The sequence below is a fragment of the Morone saxatilis genome, unplaced genomic scaffold (genome assembly GCF_004916995.1).
Source record: "Morone saxatilis isolate NCDOM2014 unplaced genomic scaffold, NCSU_SB_2.0 Contig11, whole genome shotgun sequence".
In the NCBI taxonomy this organism is placed as follows: Eukaryota; Metazoa; Chordata; class Actinopteri; family Moronidae; genus Morone; species Morone saxatilis.
In genome coordinates, this window is record NW_023339663.1 from 20994411 (window position 1) to 21015735 (window position 21325).

A 21325-nucleotide genomic window follows, 5' to 3' on the forward strand; every position below is an offset into this window, starting at 1 on the left:
GTGATCTTCAGAAATGCCTCTCTGCTGCTCTTCCTCTGCTCTTCATCCTCATCATCCAACTAATGCACCACATCCCCCAATGGCCATACTTACAGAAAATTAAAAATGTCTGCTACAGAAAATATTGTAATTATTTATCTATAAAGAGATCATTTATGCAAATGCAGATTTTTGACAGTTTTAAGGGAAAAATTGATCCAGCTTTTTGGTTGCTGGTTGACAACACTTTTATTTTCAACATTGCCAATCTGGAAGAATAAAGCACAGTTTGAAAATAACAAAAAAAAAAATTTCATATTGAGTCTCTACCCCAATAACACATATTGGTTCCAATAACAGAGAGATACTGTAGATTTCTACCACATGCAGCATGAAGGATTACAGTCTTTGTTTTGTAATTGTGATACCACATTTATGTCAAGATTTTGCTCAATATTTGTTTGTTTGGTGTTCTCTAATCTGCAGATCTTCTGTATTTTTTTTATTTCATACATGATGAAAAAAAGACAGACTGCTGACAAATATACCCTCTACCTGATAGTGTGTGATTTACTGACTTTAGGACGTTAGCTGGTCCCTGTTGTGTGTAAAAGGTGTCTGGCAGAGGAGGGTTTTTATCTGCAATGCAGCAGTTGGGCGAATTGAAGAGAGGACTCTGACTCTGCCAGGGACTTAAACACCCTCTGATTGATCCATAGCATCTCTCTCGATGTCTTGTGAACCCAAAGACCACACTCTTTTTTTAAACTGTAAGCTGAAATCCAAACAAAGTGGTGGTGTTTTGTGATCCTGCATGACCAAAAAAGAATAAAAATGGGAGTCCAAGAAATCCATATTTGTTTCACAAAATGAAATTTCCAAACACAACCCTCTTCATCTTTATCTTGACCTTGACACCTCAACACTCACTTGTAATAAAGGCCCTATCCATGGTTTCACAGCACTGCCCCTTGTTAAGATTTGTGTACTTAGTGATACCTTAAATGTGGGGGGTTTTTTTGCTCTCAGATTGAATTTTTCAGCCTTTAACCTTTCGATGAGCCTTGAGGACTGACAGTGTCTGTGTTCTGCTTATATTTTGAAGCAGTAAAAAATATCTTCCAAATGTTAAAATCCATTTGGACTGTGGTAAGTCTATGGGATGGATGTGAACAAATCTAAAATGTGATCAGATACAAACAAGCATTGTTGGCCTATTATTTACTTTATATGATACATTGAGGGAGAATATTACAGAAAGGAGAAAAATAAAGACCCTCTTTTATGTCTTTTGCATTCTCCCATGAGCATTTCAGGTTGTCTTACAAAACATTTGCTCTCTCTTAAGAAACCAGGGTTCTCCTGGGAAGAAATGTCCCTGTGTTCCGCTAACCTTGCAAGGCATCTGGACTTGTGAGATCAAAAGAGCGTGCGCAATCAATCGTGGAGGAGCTGGAAACGCATTGCAGCCGTGCCTGGTTACAGGTGATATACCGTAAGCATTTAGCTCAAAGGACAGATGTGAAGAAGTACAGCTTCACAGAGCTGCTAGCATGGCTGTAGACCCTTCATCTTGTTTCTTTCCTGGAAAACAGACCTCTTTCACAGCAGCCATTTTGACACGATAGATATTAGGGTAAACACATTCACAACTCATTACCAATGATACTAATTAAGGTTCTGTTCCATTCAGGTCAAACAGAGTCAGGGTGCTATTGTGCATGTTGGTTCACTGGAAAGGCTCTGCTACACTAAATGGAACAGAACCTTAATTAGTGTCATTGGCAACACCTGTGTTTACCTTACTATTTCGTGTCTAAATGGCTGCTGTGAAATGTCTATTGGAACCAACTGGGAAACAGTCATGCCATGCCATGGTCAACAGAACTTACACAGTAAGAATTGAATGGACCTCTGGAAACATGTTCCTGAAGTTGCTTTAGGTGAGAATTTACTCAAACACAATGTTGCTGGACACGTGATATGGATGGGTGTAAAACATATTCCACCACCATTATTCTCTCAACCCCTTGTATTTTAATTCCACAACAATTTGTCTTTGTTATTCTCTCGACCCCCCAGTAACAATATTAAACTCTCTCTGGTTCACCAGGTGCTAATATGATGAAAATGTTAATCCTCTCCTATAGTGCTGAAGGCAGCGTGAATTGATGCCAGCTGTGTGTTGACAGCTGTGTGTTCTGAATACACTACTTGAATCTACTCTTTCTCTTCTCAACATAAATGAAAAGATATTTTCCTTCAAGCTGATGTGCTAGATTTAATGCTACATCAGCCCACGGCTATCTCTTTATGCTTCAATAGAAGGATTTTAACCACTAAAGGGCTATATAAAGGCCATCTGCCTTTCTCATTAGTGCCAACTTTCCTGTGTTTCTGCCTCCAGAGGATTCAAGGTCTGTCATGGGAGATGGTTGTACGATATTTTTGATTCTTCAGGGTTAAGATGAAAGCTCTTGTGCCATGATGTATCTTAAGCATATAAATCTAGCAAAGGTCACAGGGACTCTGGCTCAGCATTTTGTGTCACATCTGCAAGTCAGAAAACAAAGCAAACACATGTACAAGAAAACTAACACACGTACACAAACACAAAAAATGCGTATATTGACAAGGCTAGCCAGGGGTATGGTTCCCTGGCTCTGTTCCCCTGTCTTTATGTAGAGCAGTGAGCTTAGCCAGCAGATTAGGAAGGAGGAGGTAACTCGGGTAGAAGAAGATGATAAAGGGGGAAGATTTATAGTAATAATCTTGGCTAATGGAGGAAAGAACAATACACAAATACAGTCTCACTAGACAGTAAGTTGGTATTGAAACGTTTCAAACAGAAGTTAGCTTTTTTATTTTTTTTATTTTACTGACTTGGCCTATTCGAGGCTTTGTGGGAAGCTGTTCCAAAGATTATATGAGTTATGATAACAACATCATATTCAGTTTTCAACCTTGACCTTGAAACAGTGAACAATTTTTGAGACTTCTCTAACGCCTTGCAAAAGTAAAATTTGTGAGCTGCTCTCTTAGTGAAAAGAGCCATTGAACATAATGCCTGAACTTTGTATTGCTTTTGTCAAAGCCTCGCTGTAAAGTTCATGACTGTTTGTACCTTTGCGATATAATAGATGAATGAGGCCAGGAAGGCAGGTTTTGTTGCAGTGGAAGATTTTGAGGAATTCCATCTTTTATTGCAGGACAATTCTTAATTGACTCATTGTGGTAACTTAGGAGATACAATTTAAATCAATCAATCATCAGCCTAACAACAGTAATAGAGATTAAAATTGCAAATGATGTTGCCTATGTGGAACAAATACACACAACAAGATTGCATCAAGATTTGATCCCTGATGCACACCACTAAAGGAGCTAATCGCAATCTGAAGTCCCAGAAATCTGTATTAAACAAGTATTTAAACTATGCATGTGCAGTTCCAGATATGTATTTTAAATATATAGAGCCTATCCAGACAGATGCAGCACACACTAAATGTCATCAAAATGTAATTTGTGACATAAAAGACAGTATACCATAATATACCATAATGTCCAAGATCAGCAGGTACTATTTTCTCTGGGAATTTTGGATAGATTTATAGTCCCGAGGGAGTGAAAAACAGAAGTATGAAGGTTGCTTAAAGTAGTTGCTCTTCACATTTGGATTGCATGGGGCCAAAAGTGTCAGGGTTTTTGAATGTTGTTACAAAATGGCATAACTTTTTATTGATTTTGTTCAACAACAAAATCACAGATTGAGTGATGTTTAAAAGCCTATTGTATAGAAAAGAATCCGGAGTTTAACTAATATTTGTTTGCAATCAGCTCAAAGAAATAAACAGGTCAAACATCCTTAAGTTTATGTTTGTACAAAGGAGCTGTTTCAGAGATAACAGATGCACCTAAGGTTTGTTTCTCTTCTATCAGCATTTGACCTGACTGAACTTCTGTTTCAAACTGCACTATGGTACCTTCATGGAGAATGACTGACAACTGGAACAGACCTTGTTTTTAACGGCACATTGGAGTTTTAAAGCAAGGAAGCAAAGCTCATTAAATCTGTTTACCAGGTCCTTGGGGTGTGCAGAGGTTGTTGAAGGTTACAGTTACCAAATTTAATTTATTTTTTCATTGTAGATGAGGAAATATGCAGTATTTGTCAGTTGAATTTACAATAAACACAAAACATTAATAATCAAAGACATGGGGGTATTTAATATGTAATGTGTTCAATTTGAAATAAAAATTAAGCTTTGTTTGTGACCATGGTCAGAGAAAAAGAACCAGAGAAAGAAATGGATGATATTTGTTACACAAGCTTGGAGAGGCGAGGGCTGGAAAGAGGAGGGTGGGAGAAGGAGGTGGAGAAGACCTCAGGAGTCTTGGCTAGCTGTCCCTTGGCAGCTGAAGGCACTAACATGAGTAAGGCTCTCTGTTTCCAGAGAAGGCAGAAAGTGGGAGAGTGAAATACACAAGAGAAAAGGGAGAATTAAACTGAAATAAAGAAAATGGGGGAATGGGAGAGGGGTGAACCCAATACAATTAGGCGTTGTTGTTTTATTTTTACAATATTGTGTCTCTACTGATAGACCCTGTGACAGACAACTTCACAATTGAAATACTCCATCATTTTTTGCCAGACACAACTCGTTTGCTCATTTACACCAGTCTTAGATCACATTAGAGTTGAACTGAACCATGTCAAATGCTAAAATAAATCAGCATTTGCTCTACTATCTTTGGCTGAACACAAGCCAAGCGCGCTGCAGTAATGGGCGAGAATCATTTGGGTCAGAGTGGTTCAGAGGAGCTGAGGTTCCAGCTTGCAGAGGATTTTATCACCAGCAGGGGGCGAACAGCAGCCATATACACAGCATCAGCATCCGCACCCCTCTCCTCCAACACCCCACCTGGCTGCACGCGTTTGCGAGCACAACCACACACATCCTCTCTCCCACGTGACACAAAGGGAGAGAGAGAGAGCGAAGGAGGGAAATGTGATTTCGCTAGAAGGCCAGACAATTAGTGGCTGTTGGAGGAACGCATGACACTCATCTCAGCTGAGAGAGGAGAGCAAGACTGACAGAGGGAGGCAGACTCTCGCACACGTGGGGAGAGATAGAGAGAGCGGTGGCTTTTATTTGAATTCTTAATCACCACCCAGTCTGGGGTGGGTCGGTGAAATGATGTGCACTATCATGTGACACTCTACCTGCAATGTTTTCATTTCAATCTGTCCGTCTTCATTTGTCCCTGACTGTCAACGTGGAATTAAAGCCTCAATTAGCGAAATGTCACACAAGGACAAATTAAAGCAATTGGATAAAATTGCCTCTCCTCCACTGCCCTGCCATTTTGTAGCGAGGTTAAGTGTATTTTTTATTTATTTTTTTAATTCAAAATAATGTATTTTTTTCACAGCAGGGAAATTCATCCACGTGCGACTCCACGACGCTGATGGTGTTTTAATGTACAGGGACTAATCTGCAACGGGAACGAGCCATCATGTATGACGACATTCCCAGTGAGAGACGTAATTAGATGATGTGTGAGTGTGTGTGTGTGTGAGTGTGTGTCTCTGCTGCGTGTGGCGCACAGATGGGAATGGTCTTCTGTAGAGACTGGAGGTTGGGCTCGGTGCGTTTCACAGTACAGATGAAAGTGCGCTCCTCGTGTCCCGCAGGCATGCCCATAAACCCATGCACGCGCGCATAAAAGCAGTGGTGCGAGCGCACGACACACGCACGAGCCCTGACGAAAAGCTAAAGCAATACCCCTGTAGCCCTAACACTGTTCTTCAGTGCAGCTCTGTAGTGCTCAGGGTTTGTTGGCCTATTACATCACTCTGTTTCCATCGGGATGTGTAGTTTTTTGCAGTGGTGGGATCATACTAGTTAGTTATCTAGCCGATAGTATTCACACACACACACACACACACACACACACCCTTCCCTCCTTTTCCTGCTCCTTCCCTCTCACTCAAGGCATCTCGCGCAAGCCTCTCTCTCTGTATGTGTGTGTGTTTGGGGGTATCTTGAGTGTTTGTGTGTGTCTGTGGGCTCAATTCTCTCAGCCCGGCTCAGTGAGCACAGGGAGAGAGAGAGAGAGAGAGAGAGAGAGAGAGTTTTGAACAAGGGAGGGATAGACATTCTCCAGCCGGGGAGCACAGCCTCAGTCTGGGCAGCCAGGAGTAGCAGCAGCGCTGTCTGTCTCCCCATCAGCGCCACTACCACTCGTCTGGACTGGGCGCCCCGTGCTGTGACACTGTCTACGAGCAAGGGGTGTTTGAGTGTCTGAGTGCGTGTGTGTGTGTGTGTGTGTGTGTGCGTGTGTGTGTGTCAATCGTGGAGTAAATCAAACCCAGCAGCTCGCGACATTAAAAGGCAACAGCTTCGGCCCCCCATAACGCGAACAGGGGAGCACACAGCAGAGGAGCGAGAGGACGGTGGCATGGAGGAGAGGTGTGTGTGCGTTAGTGCGCGGAGGCAGGGCAGTGGGATGTGGCGTCTGACGGACGCGGAGAGATGCTGTGAGCTCTGGTATTAGCAGGCAGCGAGGCTGCGCACCGAGCCGCTCTCTCCCTCCCCTCCCCAGCTGCTCTCCTCGCACCGACCATTCGCTGAAACCGGGGAATCGGCTCCACACGGCTCGCTGTGCTCACTACCGCTGGCGTCCTGCACGGGAATTTAACACAACCAGGTATGTGCAGCGCCGGAACCCATTTGGGCGCTGGATGGCGTGTCTGCATGGCGGGGGGGGGGGGGTCTTGACTGTTTGACTTCATCCTCTATCTCTTCTTGTTGCTTCCCTCCGCTCCCTCTGTGGCCCTGTCAGTGGATTAATGAAACGTTATTTGGGAATGATGCGGTTAGACGGCATCATCTGTCGATGTAACTGGGGTGAAAAATACAAAGAGGTGGAAGGTGTTAATGTTATTTAATCGTTTCGTTAAATCCAGGTAAGATACAAACACTGTCGATTCCACAAATGTCCCATTGCTCTCATTCACACCTTTCCTATGTGTTTATGCATAACGCTCAACATGAACGCATGTGAGCAATGCTGTTGTTTCACACTGAGCAAATGCGATGAGACTGGTTCTCGTCATGCCGGCCAAAGAAATGGTAATATTTTGATTTATGAGGAAAGACAATCTGTTGTGATGTTGGCTGCTTTCCTAGGGCTGCAGGCAGATATTTCACTGTTGGGAAACACAGGTTAGTAGAAGGGAGGCAGAATGTAGCGGAGGATGGGCGTGAGGGCAATATGATCTGAGGATGCACACACCCTCACATGCTCATCCCCCCGCTGGTATTCTTCGCTCGTCTCTTAGAGCAGCAAATGCATACTTAAAAGCAATCATGCACGGAGGCATGCCATGTCGCACATGAGTGTGCACGCACGGCTGCACACACACAGACGCACAGGCATGCACACACACCCACATGTGTGCACTAATCCACACTCGGCCATAATCCATAATCATGTGTTCTGGAGACATGACGTAACACATGAGCATCTCTCATCTATATGCATCCGCTTCTAAAGGTTTGCACAAAATATTCCCCAGTCCCACCCAGAATGATAAAAGAACGAACACCAATCACAGCATGTAGTGGGCTATAATTGCTTGCAGCATAATAATCTCAAATTGGCATACTTGCCTTTTCATTTGGAGAAAAGAGCAGATTGTACTGTTGTAAGAAATAGGCTAGCATGCCTCCAACTGACACTCATTTTCATTAAAGGAGAGTGGCTGAGATTGTACCACTGTGAGAAATGGAGTGTTTTAGAGTGCTGTGCTAATCAGATGCATTAGGAAAAAAATGGGGGAAACAGGTCCCTGGGCATTATTGCAGGGCCTGGGGAAGCAGTGCCTCAGAGCACAGGGAGTGGGTGTGGCTGAGGTGCTCCCCCTTTCTCTGAGTCTGACTCACAGATGGGAGGGGCTCTACCTCAGGACCACAGGAATTCCCAGATTTTTTTTGTCACATCTATTTTTTTGGATGCTCTGCTTATGAAACAAGTCATTTTACAACATATTAGACATGTAGTTGTCTTATTAAGTTACATAATAAGACATTTGGAGGTTCAGTGCCTTGCTCAAAGGCATACAGCCTCTGAATTGTGAATGGTGGAAATATAAGGATAGAAAAAAACAAAAGCACATATATTCATATGCCTTGCACATATGCATGCTTGGACATGTCATGTTTATATCTAAACTCAATTATATATTGCACCAGGTCATGATTTAGTAACCTCAATAATAGCTACCTATTAAAGGGGCTGTATGTTCCGGACAGGGGCAGAGGCATGTGAGCACATGCTGCTTACATAAATGAATTGTTTATGAGTCAACCTATTATAAAATCCAACTGCCACTGTCCACTTATCTCTACTTAGGTGCAACAGAACGATTTCTATTACACTGAATCTGCTTATGCTACAAATCACGGATGAACAACTATGGCGGAGATAGTTCACATCTAGATAACCCAACATGTAATCTCATTCACACATGTGCTCATCATGGTGGCTCGGAATAAATGGTACCATTTCATTTGTAGCCCATCTGCTACTGAGTCTGCCCACAGAGCAATTTCTTTGCAGGTTCTGTGGTCAGATTGATAAAACATGCACAAGTGGGATAAGGTGATCTAGTTATCTGTCATTCTTTTCTCCTAATTCTTGCATCATTACGCACTAATGGGACGATACAGGCGATACCTCGTGGGTATTATCAAGTCATTTGCGTATCAACTCCAGCTCTGGAATAGGGCAAATGCTTCATTTGTCAAACCTTAACATGCAGATGTCAGGATGTTGGCTCTGTAGAGAGAAAGGCGGCTCCCTAATTGGTAATCAACACTCATTAAATACTAGTACTCTTTTAGTAGGATTTTTCCAGACAGAATGCAGCCACAGTGCAGCACAGTGCTTTATGTACAGTCACTGCTACAGTAAACAGTGACATATCCCAGACGCTGTCAGGCATGATTGTAGTTGAGATTAGTACATTATTGCAATTGCATCAGAAATGCATTAAGATAATTGGTCAAAATTAGTTGTTGTTAGGTATATTTTGTGTGAGCCATTATCGTTCATAATGGTTAAGTCATTCAACAAGATGCAGCTTAAAGAAACATTTATATATGCTTTCTAAACAGGGGTGTGTTCAGACTTTTTTGACTGGGGTGGCACAATTCCCAATTTATGCAATAAATACTGTTTAGGGAACCCAGTATAAAGAAATATTAAAATACACTAGGCAAAAATAACACATTTATATCAATTTATATTTTGCCCCAAACTGCATTGGATTAGCATAAAGTGGGCATGCTTGTAAAGGGGAGACTCATTGGTACCCATAGAATTTTCATTCAGATATTTTTAGGTCAGAGCGCAAGGGATCTCTTTGAAAATGGCCATGCCAGTTTTTTCATCGCTGAAATTTAACCTAAATTTTCCCGATAATATAACATGGTTGGTACCAATGGATGCCTTAGGCCCTCTAGTTTATTTTGATATCAGTATCTTCACTCCATCTATTTAACAGAGCAAGCTACAGCCTCTGAAAGACAGTGATGAGTAGAAGAGGTAAGGACTATGGGGCGACCAATCACAGCAGTGTGCACATTTCTGCAACTTTACGAGACTCTGCCTGTTCTCACCTAGAGACAGAATCCCCTGCTATGCATGCCACCTCCACGTCTGCAAAGAGCAACAAAAGTTTGTATAATCTTACTGAAAGAGCAGCCAAATCTGGGGAAATACCCTGCATCGCTGATCCAAGAGTACAGTGAGTAGTGCTTTATCTCAGCCCTGACAAACAAACAATCTAGCCCTGCTTCAGAGCCATGCTCTCAACCACTGTCTTGCAAAGGCCAAAACCAAGATCTCAGCTCCATATAACATTTAAGGAAACAGTAGAGCTTGATGCCAAAGTTAAGCTTACTCCATTATTTGCTCTCTTTAGTAAAGAAAGGCTTGCAGTTCTTATTATCATCCACCATATTCCTCCAAGTGTTTTGCACCCAATTAATTTAGTCTCTTTAATCTGCTATTCGTGTCACCCAAATGTCTGACTTATCTATAATTTAGTGATATATTCCTTTCAATTTCACCTAATTTCGTTTCATATTAAATTCACTAGATTACACTCATAAATTCTCTTATACTTATTCCATGCCCACATTCATTTCTGCTCATTGTGTTATTCAAGTGTGTTGATGATTAATATATTAATTTATTACACAGTTGTTGGTGTTTCTTTCTACACTCCATTGTATAAGAAATCACTGAGTGGAAAAATATCTCACTAATTTCAGTTTGACTGATAATGCATAAAGATTAGTTTTCCAGTTATAATTCAACGTGTCTCTTTTAAAATTGTATAATAATTAATATTCTTATAGTTCATCTCGCTTAAACGCTCTATAGTCATAGTGCTTATACATCAGCAAAGCAGTGTGCTCCCATATAGGCATTTTCAATTACTCTCACTGGTAAATTAGACTTTTTCTGAAGTTACAGTTGTGCAGAGCCATGCTGGGAATTACGTGATGTCACCAAAGTCTAAGTACTCATCAGAATGAGAGCAGTGTATGTTTTCACACCTTAATAGCTGCAATAAAACTAACAAGAGAGTGAGATAGATGCCAGTCAAAACATCCACATGTAAACATCCACACAGTCCTGAGAAGAGGTCTAATTAAGCAAGAAAATGAAAACACCTGTGTTGGTGCCTAGCTGTTTTAAATATTAACTGAATTGCAAGTGTAATCAGTCCTGGAGGATTTTGTGTATTATACCATTCAAAAATAAATAATCATCAGCATAAAAATGACTTCATCCAATCATGGTGGAGTAAGTGAATAAGCCATCACTCGCCTACCCTAAGAACTACAGATGCCCTTGAGCAAGGCACTTAACCCTAAGCTGCTCACTGATTCACACACGCTTACTGTGGTTGTACTGTGGCACCTCTCAGTTTTTACTTACAGACAGAAGTTTGAAATTCACATTAGAGCTAAAATGTCAGTGGAAGTGGTTGAGTTAATGTCAGGACACAATACACTAAACAATATCTGATGTGATTTATTTATGGGAGGGACAGTTTTGGGTCGTGACCCATCAGTTGCAAAAGGCTGCTCTTGGCTTAAAGCCAGTCTAAATGAGAGCTGAGTCATGAACCTCCTCATACCATAAAATATACTGTAGTCCATTTTTAACTCATTCTGTTTTCATTCATTGATGCAGTTTTTATTATTATTTTCACAAGTCAACCATATTGTCCAGTTATGGGATAAAATCCTCTAGGACTCTGTCATTTACATTAGAAACACAAGGTTAAAGTACTTTATTAACTACAGTTAGTAAACTGCAGCTGACCCATTAAGATTGGTATATGATATATTTCAGTATTACATATAATAAAGTGTTTTTCCACAAGCATGTCTACCCCAGCTCTGCCCCAAAACCTTATCCTGTGAAGTTAACAAATAAATCTCCTGGATTCATTCCATCATGCGTGAATCTGGCAGAAAAACACAACCCTTAAGCTCTGTTTGCTAATGCGTGGTCCTTCTTCAGAACCCAACAATAAAAGCTAACTGTGATGCTGTGTTTCACAGCTCATTTGAAGTAAGCATGTCTCTGTGGTCATGAGACTGTAGACACATCAAGCTCTAAACCCCAGAACTAATGTGGAGCAGCTGTCAGATCCTCTGCACAACAAACATCCCTCTTTTGACTCAGTTGGACAGTTCTGCTCTATAGAAAACACACACACACACACACCTCTCAGAACCACTCCAAGCTGTTGAAGGTTTAACACTATGCAGCATGACTCAAGAAGTCTTTGGATTCTTTTCCATGGGTCTAAGATGGCCATTTTGTCCTCTTAACTACAGTATATAGTCTGCTGTGCTTATGCAATGCGATACCTGAATGGTTCAGGTGCTGAACCGTTACAATTAAACTAAGTGGGTCATTAACTTCATCATTTCAATTTGTGAAAACATCCGCATCATCCTCATCATTATGATTAATATATGGAAAATAGCCAACAAACAGATTTTGTCTTGTGTTTGCTCAAGCTAGATATATTTTCTTTCTGATATACACACTGTTAAAGTAATCTTAATCATGGTTTAGTTTGGCTCTCCTTGTGTTTCACAGACACTCTGACAAGAGTATTGTGGCACTGAGGCAATTAGAATAATTGGCAGTCTACTGCTGTAGAAGCTGGATACATCAATGCAGCCAATGGGACTACTGACCTTGACTGACACACACACATACATTAATACACACAGTCATACATGCAATTGATAACCAATCCAATCTCCCTACTTACACTCACACACAAGCATATACAGTATACACACAGTACTCCAATTCTCTCTCTTTGCCATCCTTCTCTCTCTACATCAGTACCTCTGGAATACAGTTTAAAGATACATGAATGTGTTAATTTATAAAGTTATCCTGCTGGACACACAATGTCTACTTTATTGGTCCATTCTCAATGTATGTGCATTCGCTTCAAGTTTGCTAATCACACTTGTATTAATTGCATACTGTTTTCTCTGTATTTGAACTAATAATTTGGAGATTGAGACTCCATAACGTGCATATGTATGTATTATATTAATTTGTCCACTGTCTTAATTTCAAAGTAATAACTCACTATTGGTTCTTTGTGCTTTTTGTTTGTCTTTCAGAGAGATGTTTCTTTCCTGGAGGAAGGTCACTGGATTTAAGAGTAATAGTGAGTTTCTACGAGGACCGTGGTTTTAGTCATTGTAAGCTGGTCCCACTGTCAATCACCCGTTGATTGTGCTTGGCTCACCACTGCTGTATTCTCAGCCAACGTCTTTCACTATATGATAAAAATCAGTTCACAGGATTGCCATCCATGGTTTCTGCCCTAATAAAGACTATATCATCCTACATTAATAAGATTTGCAAAGGAATGTTTACAAAGAAATTGGCAAACCCAATAAAGAAGAAAGAGAGAAGCGAAAATAAAGAGCCCAAATTGACCACTGATTTGCAAGCACACAATCTAACTCTCTCTACTACACTAAAGACTACAGTAAAAAAGATTTCTAAATGCTCTTCGGCACGTAACTTATCTCTTGAAGAAGACGACGGAAAAAATGACTGCTCATCCCTGTCGCCCACTTTCAGTTATCGTGTAGCTATTGCAAATGGACTCCCGAAAAACTCTCTTTTTTTGAATAATAATGAAAGTATCTTTCCTGAGGTTCTTTCGATTGATAGTAGTTACTCTGACTCCTTGAGTGAGACAAAACCTGTCAGGAGACTGGATGAGCATAAATCACACACTATGCCAGTAAGACGAAACAGGAAGAGCCTCATCAGTTTGGCTCCCTCTGATGGCAGTTCTGAGGGTGAACGAGTGGAACGCTCCAGTCTACACACACTAAGGCTTGGTGCTCTACGCAAGTTAAGAAAATGGAAAAAGAGTCAGGAATGTGTCTCCTCAGACTCCGAAGTGAGCAATTGGAGGAAAACCCTGGGCATCCGGAGCAAATCCTTGGACCGTGCTGGACGGCAGCAAAAGAGCTCGACACTGGAGCCTGGCTCCTCTTCCACAGGTTGCATCAGTCAGACCCAGGATGTCATGGAGATGATCTTTAAGGAGCTTCAGGGGATCAGTCAGATAGAGACAGAACTGTCTGAGCTACGTGGTCATGTAAATGCCCTTAAAAGCTCCATTGATGAGATCTCCAGCAGTGTGGAAGTAGTTCAGAGTGAGATTGAGCAGCTTCGCTCAGGATTTGTCCAGTCTAGAAGGGAAACACGTGACATTCATGACTACATAAAACAAATTAGCCACCAGGCCAATAATTCAACCTTGCGGTTCCTCAATGTTCCTGAAGATAAGTCAGAGAAAACAGAAAGTCTAATATATAAAATACTAAAAGACAAAATGGGTTTCATTGATGCCCATAAAACAATTAAAATTGAGCTTGCTCATAGGTTAGGGCAACAGAGAGAATGTTCTAATGCGAAACCCCGACCTATTATTGTTATTTTTGCAACACCCCAAGATAGGGATGTAGTCTTGAAAAAATGCTATAAACTTAAAGGAACAGGTATTACAGTCTCTACTGATAGCTTAACTCATGATGGAAAGGAGAGAAAAGACAAAACAATGTCTTCCTCACAAACCTATGAAAGCATGGATATAAAGGTCTCAGGAAAGGATAAAGTAGTGGAGAGTGATGACTGGGACTCAATGGACAGTGACAAAGAATTAGATGAATTAAGTAGAAATAAATATGCAATGGTAATTTCAAAGCCTGTTCACAAGAGCAAATCGGACAAGAGGCGATCCCATGACCATAGCCGGTCAGGAGAGGAAGCAGGCTACTCAGGCGCAGTTCACTATGCTGATGACTCTTACTATGACCCAGACAAGCATGCAAAGGCTTACTACTCTGACTTGACCCCTGGCTGGCTTTCCCAGAGTGACTATTCTACCCCTAAACTCAGCCGTTCTGAGTCTGACTGCTCAAAACTTTGCCAGTCATACTCAGAAGACTTTTCAGAGAGCCAGTACTTTACACGGGCTAATGGCTGCTCCCTGCTGTCTTCCTCAGATCAGGAACTGTGGCAGAGAAAACAGGAAGACATGGCCTCCTCCTGGTATGCTAGCCCCAGTCACCCACTTGGCCATGATAATCAAACCTATGAACACAATGAGATAGAGACTACAGAAACTATTGATAGTGGGGTGAGCAATGGACTTGTCTGCATGTCTGGGGACAGAAGCCACTATAGTGGGTCCCAAGTCTCTCTGCAAGGGGACCTATCACCCTGGAAAGACTGGCATCATCTGGAGCAGGGTGCTGACTCTGGCTTGGACGCGTCCATAGAAGTTAGCAGTCCCTTTGACCCATCAACCATTCCTGGTTTTCCAGAAAACATCACTAAATGTCAGGAGGTTGATCTGCAATTTGAAGGAGATGAGGAATTTATGATGCTTGACAGGGAATGTTCCCTACCACCTATAACGACCCACATCATTCCTCCCATCACAGAGCGGGAGTCTGTCATCAAGACATCTGCCCGACAGTCTAAAGAGGGATGTAAGGTGACCACAAAAGAAAGCACGAAAGTATCACCTAAAGATGCCCCTAAAGCAGCTGCTAAAGTGATACATAAACAAACTAAATTGGCTCCGAAAGAAGAAACCACCAAAATATTGCTAAAGGAAAGCCCGAAGGTATCTGCTAAGGTTTCACCCAAAGTGACCTCTAAAGCTGCTCCTAAAGAATCACCTAAAGATATTCAGAAATCAGTAGCTAAAGAATCCTCTCAAACTCTCCCTAAAGACAGCCCTAAACTCACAGCTAAAGATGTCACAAAGACCACTGTTAAAGAAGTATCTAAAGTGACGTCTAAGGTAACTTCTAGTGAGGCTGCTAAAGTCACTCCTAAAGTGACTCCAAAAGATAGCCCTACAATGACTCCAAAAGAAAGCCCTAAAGAGTCACCAAAAGAGAGTCCTAAAATAACCCCATTTGAGAGCCCTGTCTCAACCCCTAAAGAGTCCCCTAAAGAATCACCCAAGGAATCCCCTAAAGTCATTGCTAAAGAACCCCCACAAGTTGCATCTAAAGAAGGGTTGAAAGTTGCTGCTAAAGAGGTTACCAAAGAGGCTGCAAAACTACCCCCAAAAGAGGGCCAAAAAGAGATGCCTAAAATAGCATCTAAGGAGACTGGTAAAATACCTACCAAAGAAGTTTCTAAGATTCCACCAAAAGAAGCCCAGAAGGTAGCCCCTAAAGAAGGTCCTATGGTGCCCCCTAAAGAGACCTCTAAAGCCGCCCCAACAGAAGCCTCTAAAGAATCCCATAAAGAATCCCATAAAGAAGCCCCTAAAGAAGCCCCTAAAGAAGTCCCTAAAGAAGCAATTAAAGTAGCCTCTAAAGATGCCCCTAAGGTAAACGCCAAAACACTTCCGAAAGAAAAATTCCCTGAACTAGATGTTAATCATAGCTTTCACCAGACCCAGAATAAGTCTTCAACTATGTACCGTAGTCAGAGTGAGATTCGAACAGAGAAGGTTGAGGAGGTTCCCAAGTCTTGGAGCAGTAGGCTCAGCATAGATCTCAGTGAGAAGTCCTTTGGTTTTGGCTTTGGCTCTACACTGCAGAGGGCTAAGTCAGCTCTAGAAGTTGTTTGGAAGACTGGCTCTCAGACTACTCCTGCTCCTCCTGAGGAACCCACCAACTCCTCTTCCTCATTTATGGGGCGTTTCCGCACCCTGTCCACCTCTACCGCAAATAACTCTAGTACTACAATAGATTCGGATGTCTGCACAGATCCTGTCTTCTACAAGGCAGAGGACAAGAAAACAGGTGCAGAGGCAGAAGCTGGGGAGCAACCAGTGGACAATGAAACCCACTATGTTGAAGTGATGGAACAGGTACTAGCTAACTTGGAGAACAGAACTATTGGTAATGAGACAGAGGAGACAGATGAGATAGATGAGCCTACACAGGAGTATGAAACGTCTCAGGACTATGATGGGTCTGATGACATTGAGGCCTCTCAAGACAATGATGCCTCTCAGGATTTTGAGGGCTCTGAAGATTTTGAAGCCACAGCAGACTATGAGGCAGGTAAAGAGGCATGTGTTTTGGAGTATGATTACAGTTTGGATGAGCAGTATGATGAAGAGTACAATGAGGACTATGAAACCCAACTCACTGAGGACACTGCTGAATATGATGCAATGGTGGAATATGTAGACGTAGAGGAACCGGATGAGGACAATGATATGACAGAGGAGATGGAAGAGGGTGATGAGGAGTTAGAGGAGGTAGATGAGATAATTGACGAGGCCACAGAAGGGTCTGAAAAAGTGGAACAGCAGGAGGATGAAAACAAAAATGTTCCGGAGGAGAAGCCCACAGAGACCCCACCCAAGAAACGTATTCGACCTACATTCAAGGAGGCAGCACTGAGGGCCTACAGGAAACAGATGGCTGAACTGGAGCAGCAGATCCTGGCAGGGGGTATGACTCTCTCTTTTTGTTTGTCACAATGTCACTTTGATTTGGTACAAGGCTTTCAATGGCAAAACATGGCAGGTCATAACTCTGTTTCTCTATGACATATATAAACATATCAACTAGAAGAGCACTTGGAGAGTGCAGACCTCCACCAAAGCCAATAGTCCAGTCTTCTATGATATGCACACCATTCACTTTTATTACGACTGGTTCGTTCAGGTGCTGCAATTGTGGATTAAACAGGAAAAAATTGATCCCTGATTGCTTAATTATTACATACCTGCTGCATATATTTCTACGGTGATGTTTGAGATGGCTGTTTTGTTGCATTTTTAGTCATGGTACAGCATTTACTTTAATCATGGTTGCTACACCCTTGTACCAAGTTTTGTGATAGTTGGCCCAGTATTACAGACATTTGTATAAACATACAAATGGCACTGAAAATGTAACCCCCTTAGTGGAGGTATTAATAATAGCAACAGTGACAGTAAGTAGTTGTCAAACCAAGCACCTAGACTTAATGCACTACATTAATGTTTTTGTGTTACAGCACATTAACTACAGACACTAAACATTACTTTACAAATTTAGGCAACATTTATGCTGCAACTGTTTTAAAACCTCTTAGTTTTGTTGGTGCACTGTTGGTCCATTCAAGTTTCCTCTATGAGATTTGTCAGAGAAGACAACCAACAACCAAGCATGGACATTAGAGAAAGGGCAACGTGAAATTAAAATGCCATGTGTTGAAAATGGAGGAAAAACTCAGATGTTGGAGTATCTTTGAAAAGTTTCTCCAAGTTGACTTCATACTATACTGAAATGACTACTAACCAAAGCTGCTTTTGAACAGGAGTTTACTTCGCTACCTAGTATGTAATAACAATGTGACAATGTGAATACACTTTGGCATTACATGTGTCACAACCACTAATGCTGTGACAGCCACTGCCAGTTACAGGTTTACAAGTGAACCATGACAATAAACAAGTTAAACATGCTTAGGATTCAGATTTTTCTGCTACTCGCCTGTTTAGGTGCAAACCAGACTGCTCCTGGGTCTAGCCATCTTGACGAGCACTGCTCTGTCATCGGTCAACCTAGCACAAGCTGGTGGAGGGCAGAGCATTCAGAGATCCAGAATTTCCCAGTGAGGGAGAAAGATTAGATGAGCTTTTTTTATTTAACTTTTTATATGGGAATACCATGTTAAACAGAATATCAATCATAGCAGAGTATTTTACACACTTTAAATCTATGAAGTTATAGTCTGATTTGGACAATTGTGTGAAGTAATATAAAGTACAGTATAGAGTTTTTAGTTAATGAGCTAAAAAAAAAGCATGGTATGGTATGGTCTGGTAATCCTAGAAATCCACTGGATGCTTGATGTTCTTAGTAGGCGTCTGAATTCTGTCTAATATATTTGATGGAGACAAGGCCAAGACTTGAAACTTGGTGGTTTAATAGCATTGGATTTATGGGAAGCTTAGACTTTGATCCACTCGAAGGGTGCTTCTTTGAATTGGTAAATTTATTTTGTGTTGAAAACTTTTGAGTTGAAAAACAGAGAGAGTCAAGGGGACTCTCTCTGAAGGTGGATGGCAGTGTGTTACTGGTGGCATTGACTTTGCATTTGTATTCCTATGGCATAGTGCTAGATTCTCTTGTAGCAGACTGTGGCTCAAGGAATAAGACTGTCAAACATGTTTTCTGGAGGTTTATCATTTATCATTCAAATTTAATAGACTTCAAAAGATAGCTGGTCTTCAAAATTATCATCAGTTCTTCACAATGAATAAAAACATAACTACAGTCTGTTGGTTGGTGTCATTGCAGTGGCACAGTTAAAGACATTACAAAGTCTGTACATATTGACTTACCATTGAAATTGTTCTTTATGCAACTGACGTTTGCTATACAATGTCAGAAATATTTTATTCTCTAGTTGTAGCAGAATTTTATGCCAATGCTCATTTGTCTTTTTGTATCATACTTTTGCTTCACTTTTGCTTCACAAGGAGTTGCCTTGAATTAAAATACTGGATAGCGGATGCTTCAAGGCTCACTTAAAGAAGATGCAATTTAAAATCGCCATGGATGTATAAAAGGTTAAGATTGATTCATTGAAGGAAAAGTAGTCTTTCAACTGGAATGAAAAAAGAGACCAGGGAATTTCCACTCTTACTTAAAATTAAAAAGCTCTTGACCTACATACGTAGATGCAACTGTGGTACTCATGGTGAGGTAGGTACTGTAGTTCAGGGAATACAGGCTACAGCTGAAGACTGTGAGGCTGTGTGACAGATGTGTGCGCAAAAACCCTTTTAGTGGCTACATTCACCAAACACCCTACAGGGAATAAATACAGTAGTTATTTATCAGTAGCTATTTACTTTGTTGACAAATAATTTTATCCCCATTTGGTTTATAAAATGGATTTAATGTTTGGTAATACTATAGGATGTTGTATGTTTGCACTTAAATCTACAAATTTTCCTAAATAAGAAGAGCTTCCTTCTTTGTAGCATTGTAGCTTATGACCATGTCTTCTGCAACCTCTTAAGACCAACAAACTGCAGCTCAAATGAGGTATTAGTAGGCAAGATATAAATGACATCATCAAACGTATTACCATAGGCCTGTATACTCTAATATTTAAATTATTCAGTTCAGTTTACTTTCCAAATGTGTGAGAAGGGATGCACTAGTTCATGCTGAAATTAAGGCCGGCCATATAGACAATAGATTTTTTAGGCTAATGTCAATATTGCTGTTTGAATTTAAAATTAAACTTTAGTACAATGCATAGGCCTACATTTGTTTTTTTAAAATCTCGCATAAAATAAATAAGCATGTCTATTAAATAACTATGACCAATGCATACTCAGCGGGACAGGTGAAAAACAAACGCATTGTGGTGGATAATTTATGTAATGGCAACACCCATCTAAATCCCCTCAAACATATTTTTGCAAGTACTGCAAGTTATTGCTGATTACTTGATGTGATTGTCCATTTTTATTCTTACATATTGTTTTTGCCCTTTTAACAGCGAGAAGAATTAAGGGTTGAGCCGACTGTTTGACTAATTGACTGATTGACTCACTTCTCACTGTTGGAGTGTGCATGTGCAAGGCGACGTGTGCAGTAGACTCCGGGCATATGACTACAAATGAAAATGTATGACCTATTGCTCTCATTGTTCGATGGCTTTTGGCTCTTTCCTTCAACTTTCTATAAGTCAGTTAGTGGAGTCAGTGGCCATGTCTAGCATTCTGTAGTGTTTCTATATTGCCCTATTGTGTTTTCAGCTTCGGCAAACAGTGATGTATGGGGCTAGATGACATAACCATTGTTAGTTTTCACTTTATCCAACAACGTAGAGCTGTTCGAGACAGGCAGAGATGAGGAAACAACATGTGAAGCAGAGGAGTAACTCTAAAACATTATTCTGGAGTGGACTCAAAGGTTTTGCTCCACATATAGCTTAGCAACAAACTAGCTTTGCTTTGTTGTCCTAAAACCACAATGATCCAAATGGCTGTTTTGATTATTTTCTTTCATACTTCTGCTGACAATAAGAGGTCAATGTAAACATTGGAGCTAGCCAATTGAAGGATATTTTTATGCACATTATTTATTGAGTAGCAAATAGTAAAATTCTACAAATAAAACCCCCCAAAAGGTTTTTATACTTACACTTGAGTTGCTTTAAACAAAAATCCAGCTATAAGATGAAGGACTTGCCCTTTTCATTGTCATCTAAAACACTCTTATAATACATTTGTTTGACCCATAATATGTAGCCAATGCTACCTGGTATTAAAGAACTGACAGTCTGCACAGTTATAAGCAGTCCTAAATTGTTACATTACCACCAACTACCTCACATTTTCCATTTTTGATTACATTTTTGTATATTTTCTCTTGTTCAAACAGAGTTGATAGAAACACATTCAATATGCATTCAAGTGACAATAAGAGCAGTTGTTTAAAATGTATTATTCTACTGATGGAGATGTAGCTCTAGATGGAAACACAGACAGGCACATTCTATACTCCTCTCATTAGCTTTATGCCTTCATCTCTTGTAGCTGATGTGTGCTCATCATGCTCGTTCTCTGAAGCGTGCTGGCTGGTCTGTGTTGGAGCTGTGAAGGGAGTCTCAGCAGTGCTGCCACTCTTGCCAGGCCTGTCTTCAACTGGCTACAGCAGCGTCTGTATTCAGATGCTAATTCACACTCCCAAGGGCATTCTGTAACCAGGTCAGC

At 40.9% G+C, this 21325-nt stretch overlaps 1 protein-coding gene across 1 annotated transcript in view; it reads left to right on the forward strand.

The window, feature by feature from the left end:
* The first annotated feature begins 12733 nt into the window (after nucleotides 1–12733).
* The window catches only part of LOC118321314 (protein unc-13 homolog C), a 90976-nt gene continuing 82384 nt past the window's right edge, over nucleotides 12734–21325 (forward strand). Inside the window, exon 1 of the mRNA XM_035652586.1 lies at nucleotides 12734–17051. Coding sequence (XP_035508479.1) covers nucleotides 12914–17051 — 4138 coding nt within the window. The 5' untranslated portion in view covers nucleotides 12734–12913. The remainder of the gene's footprint in view (nucleotides 17052–21325) is intronic.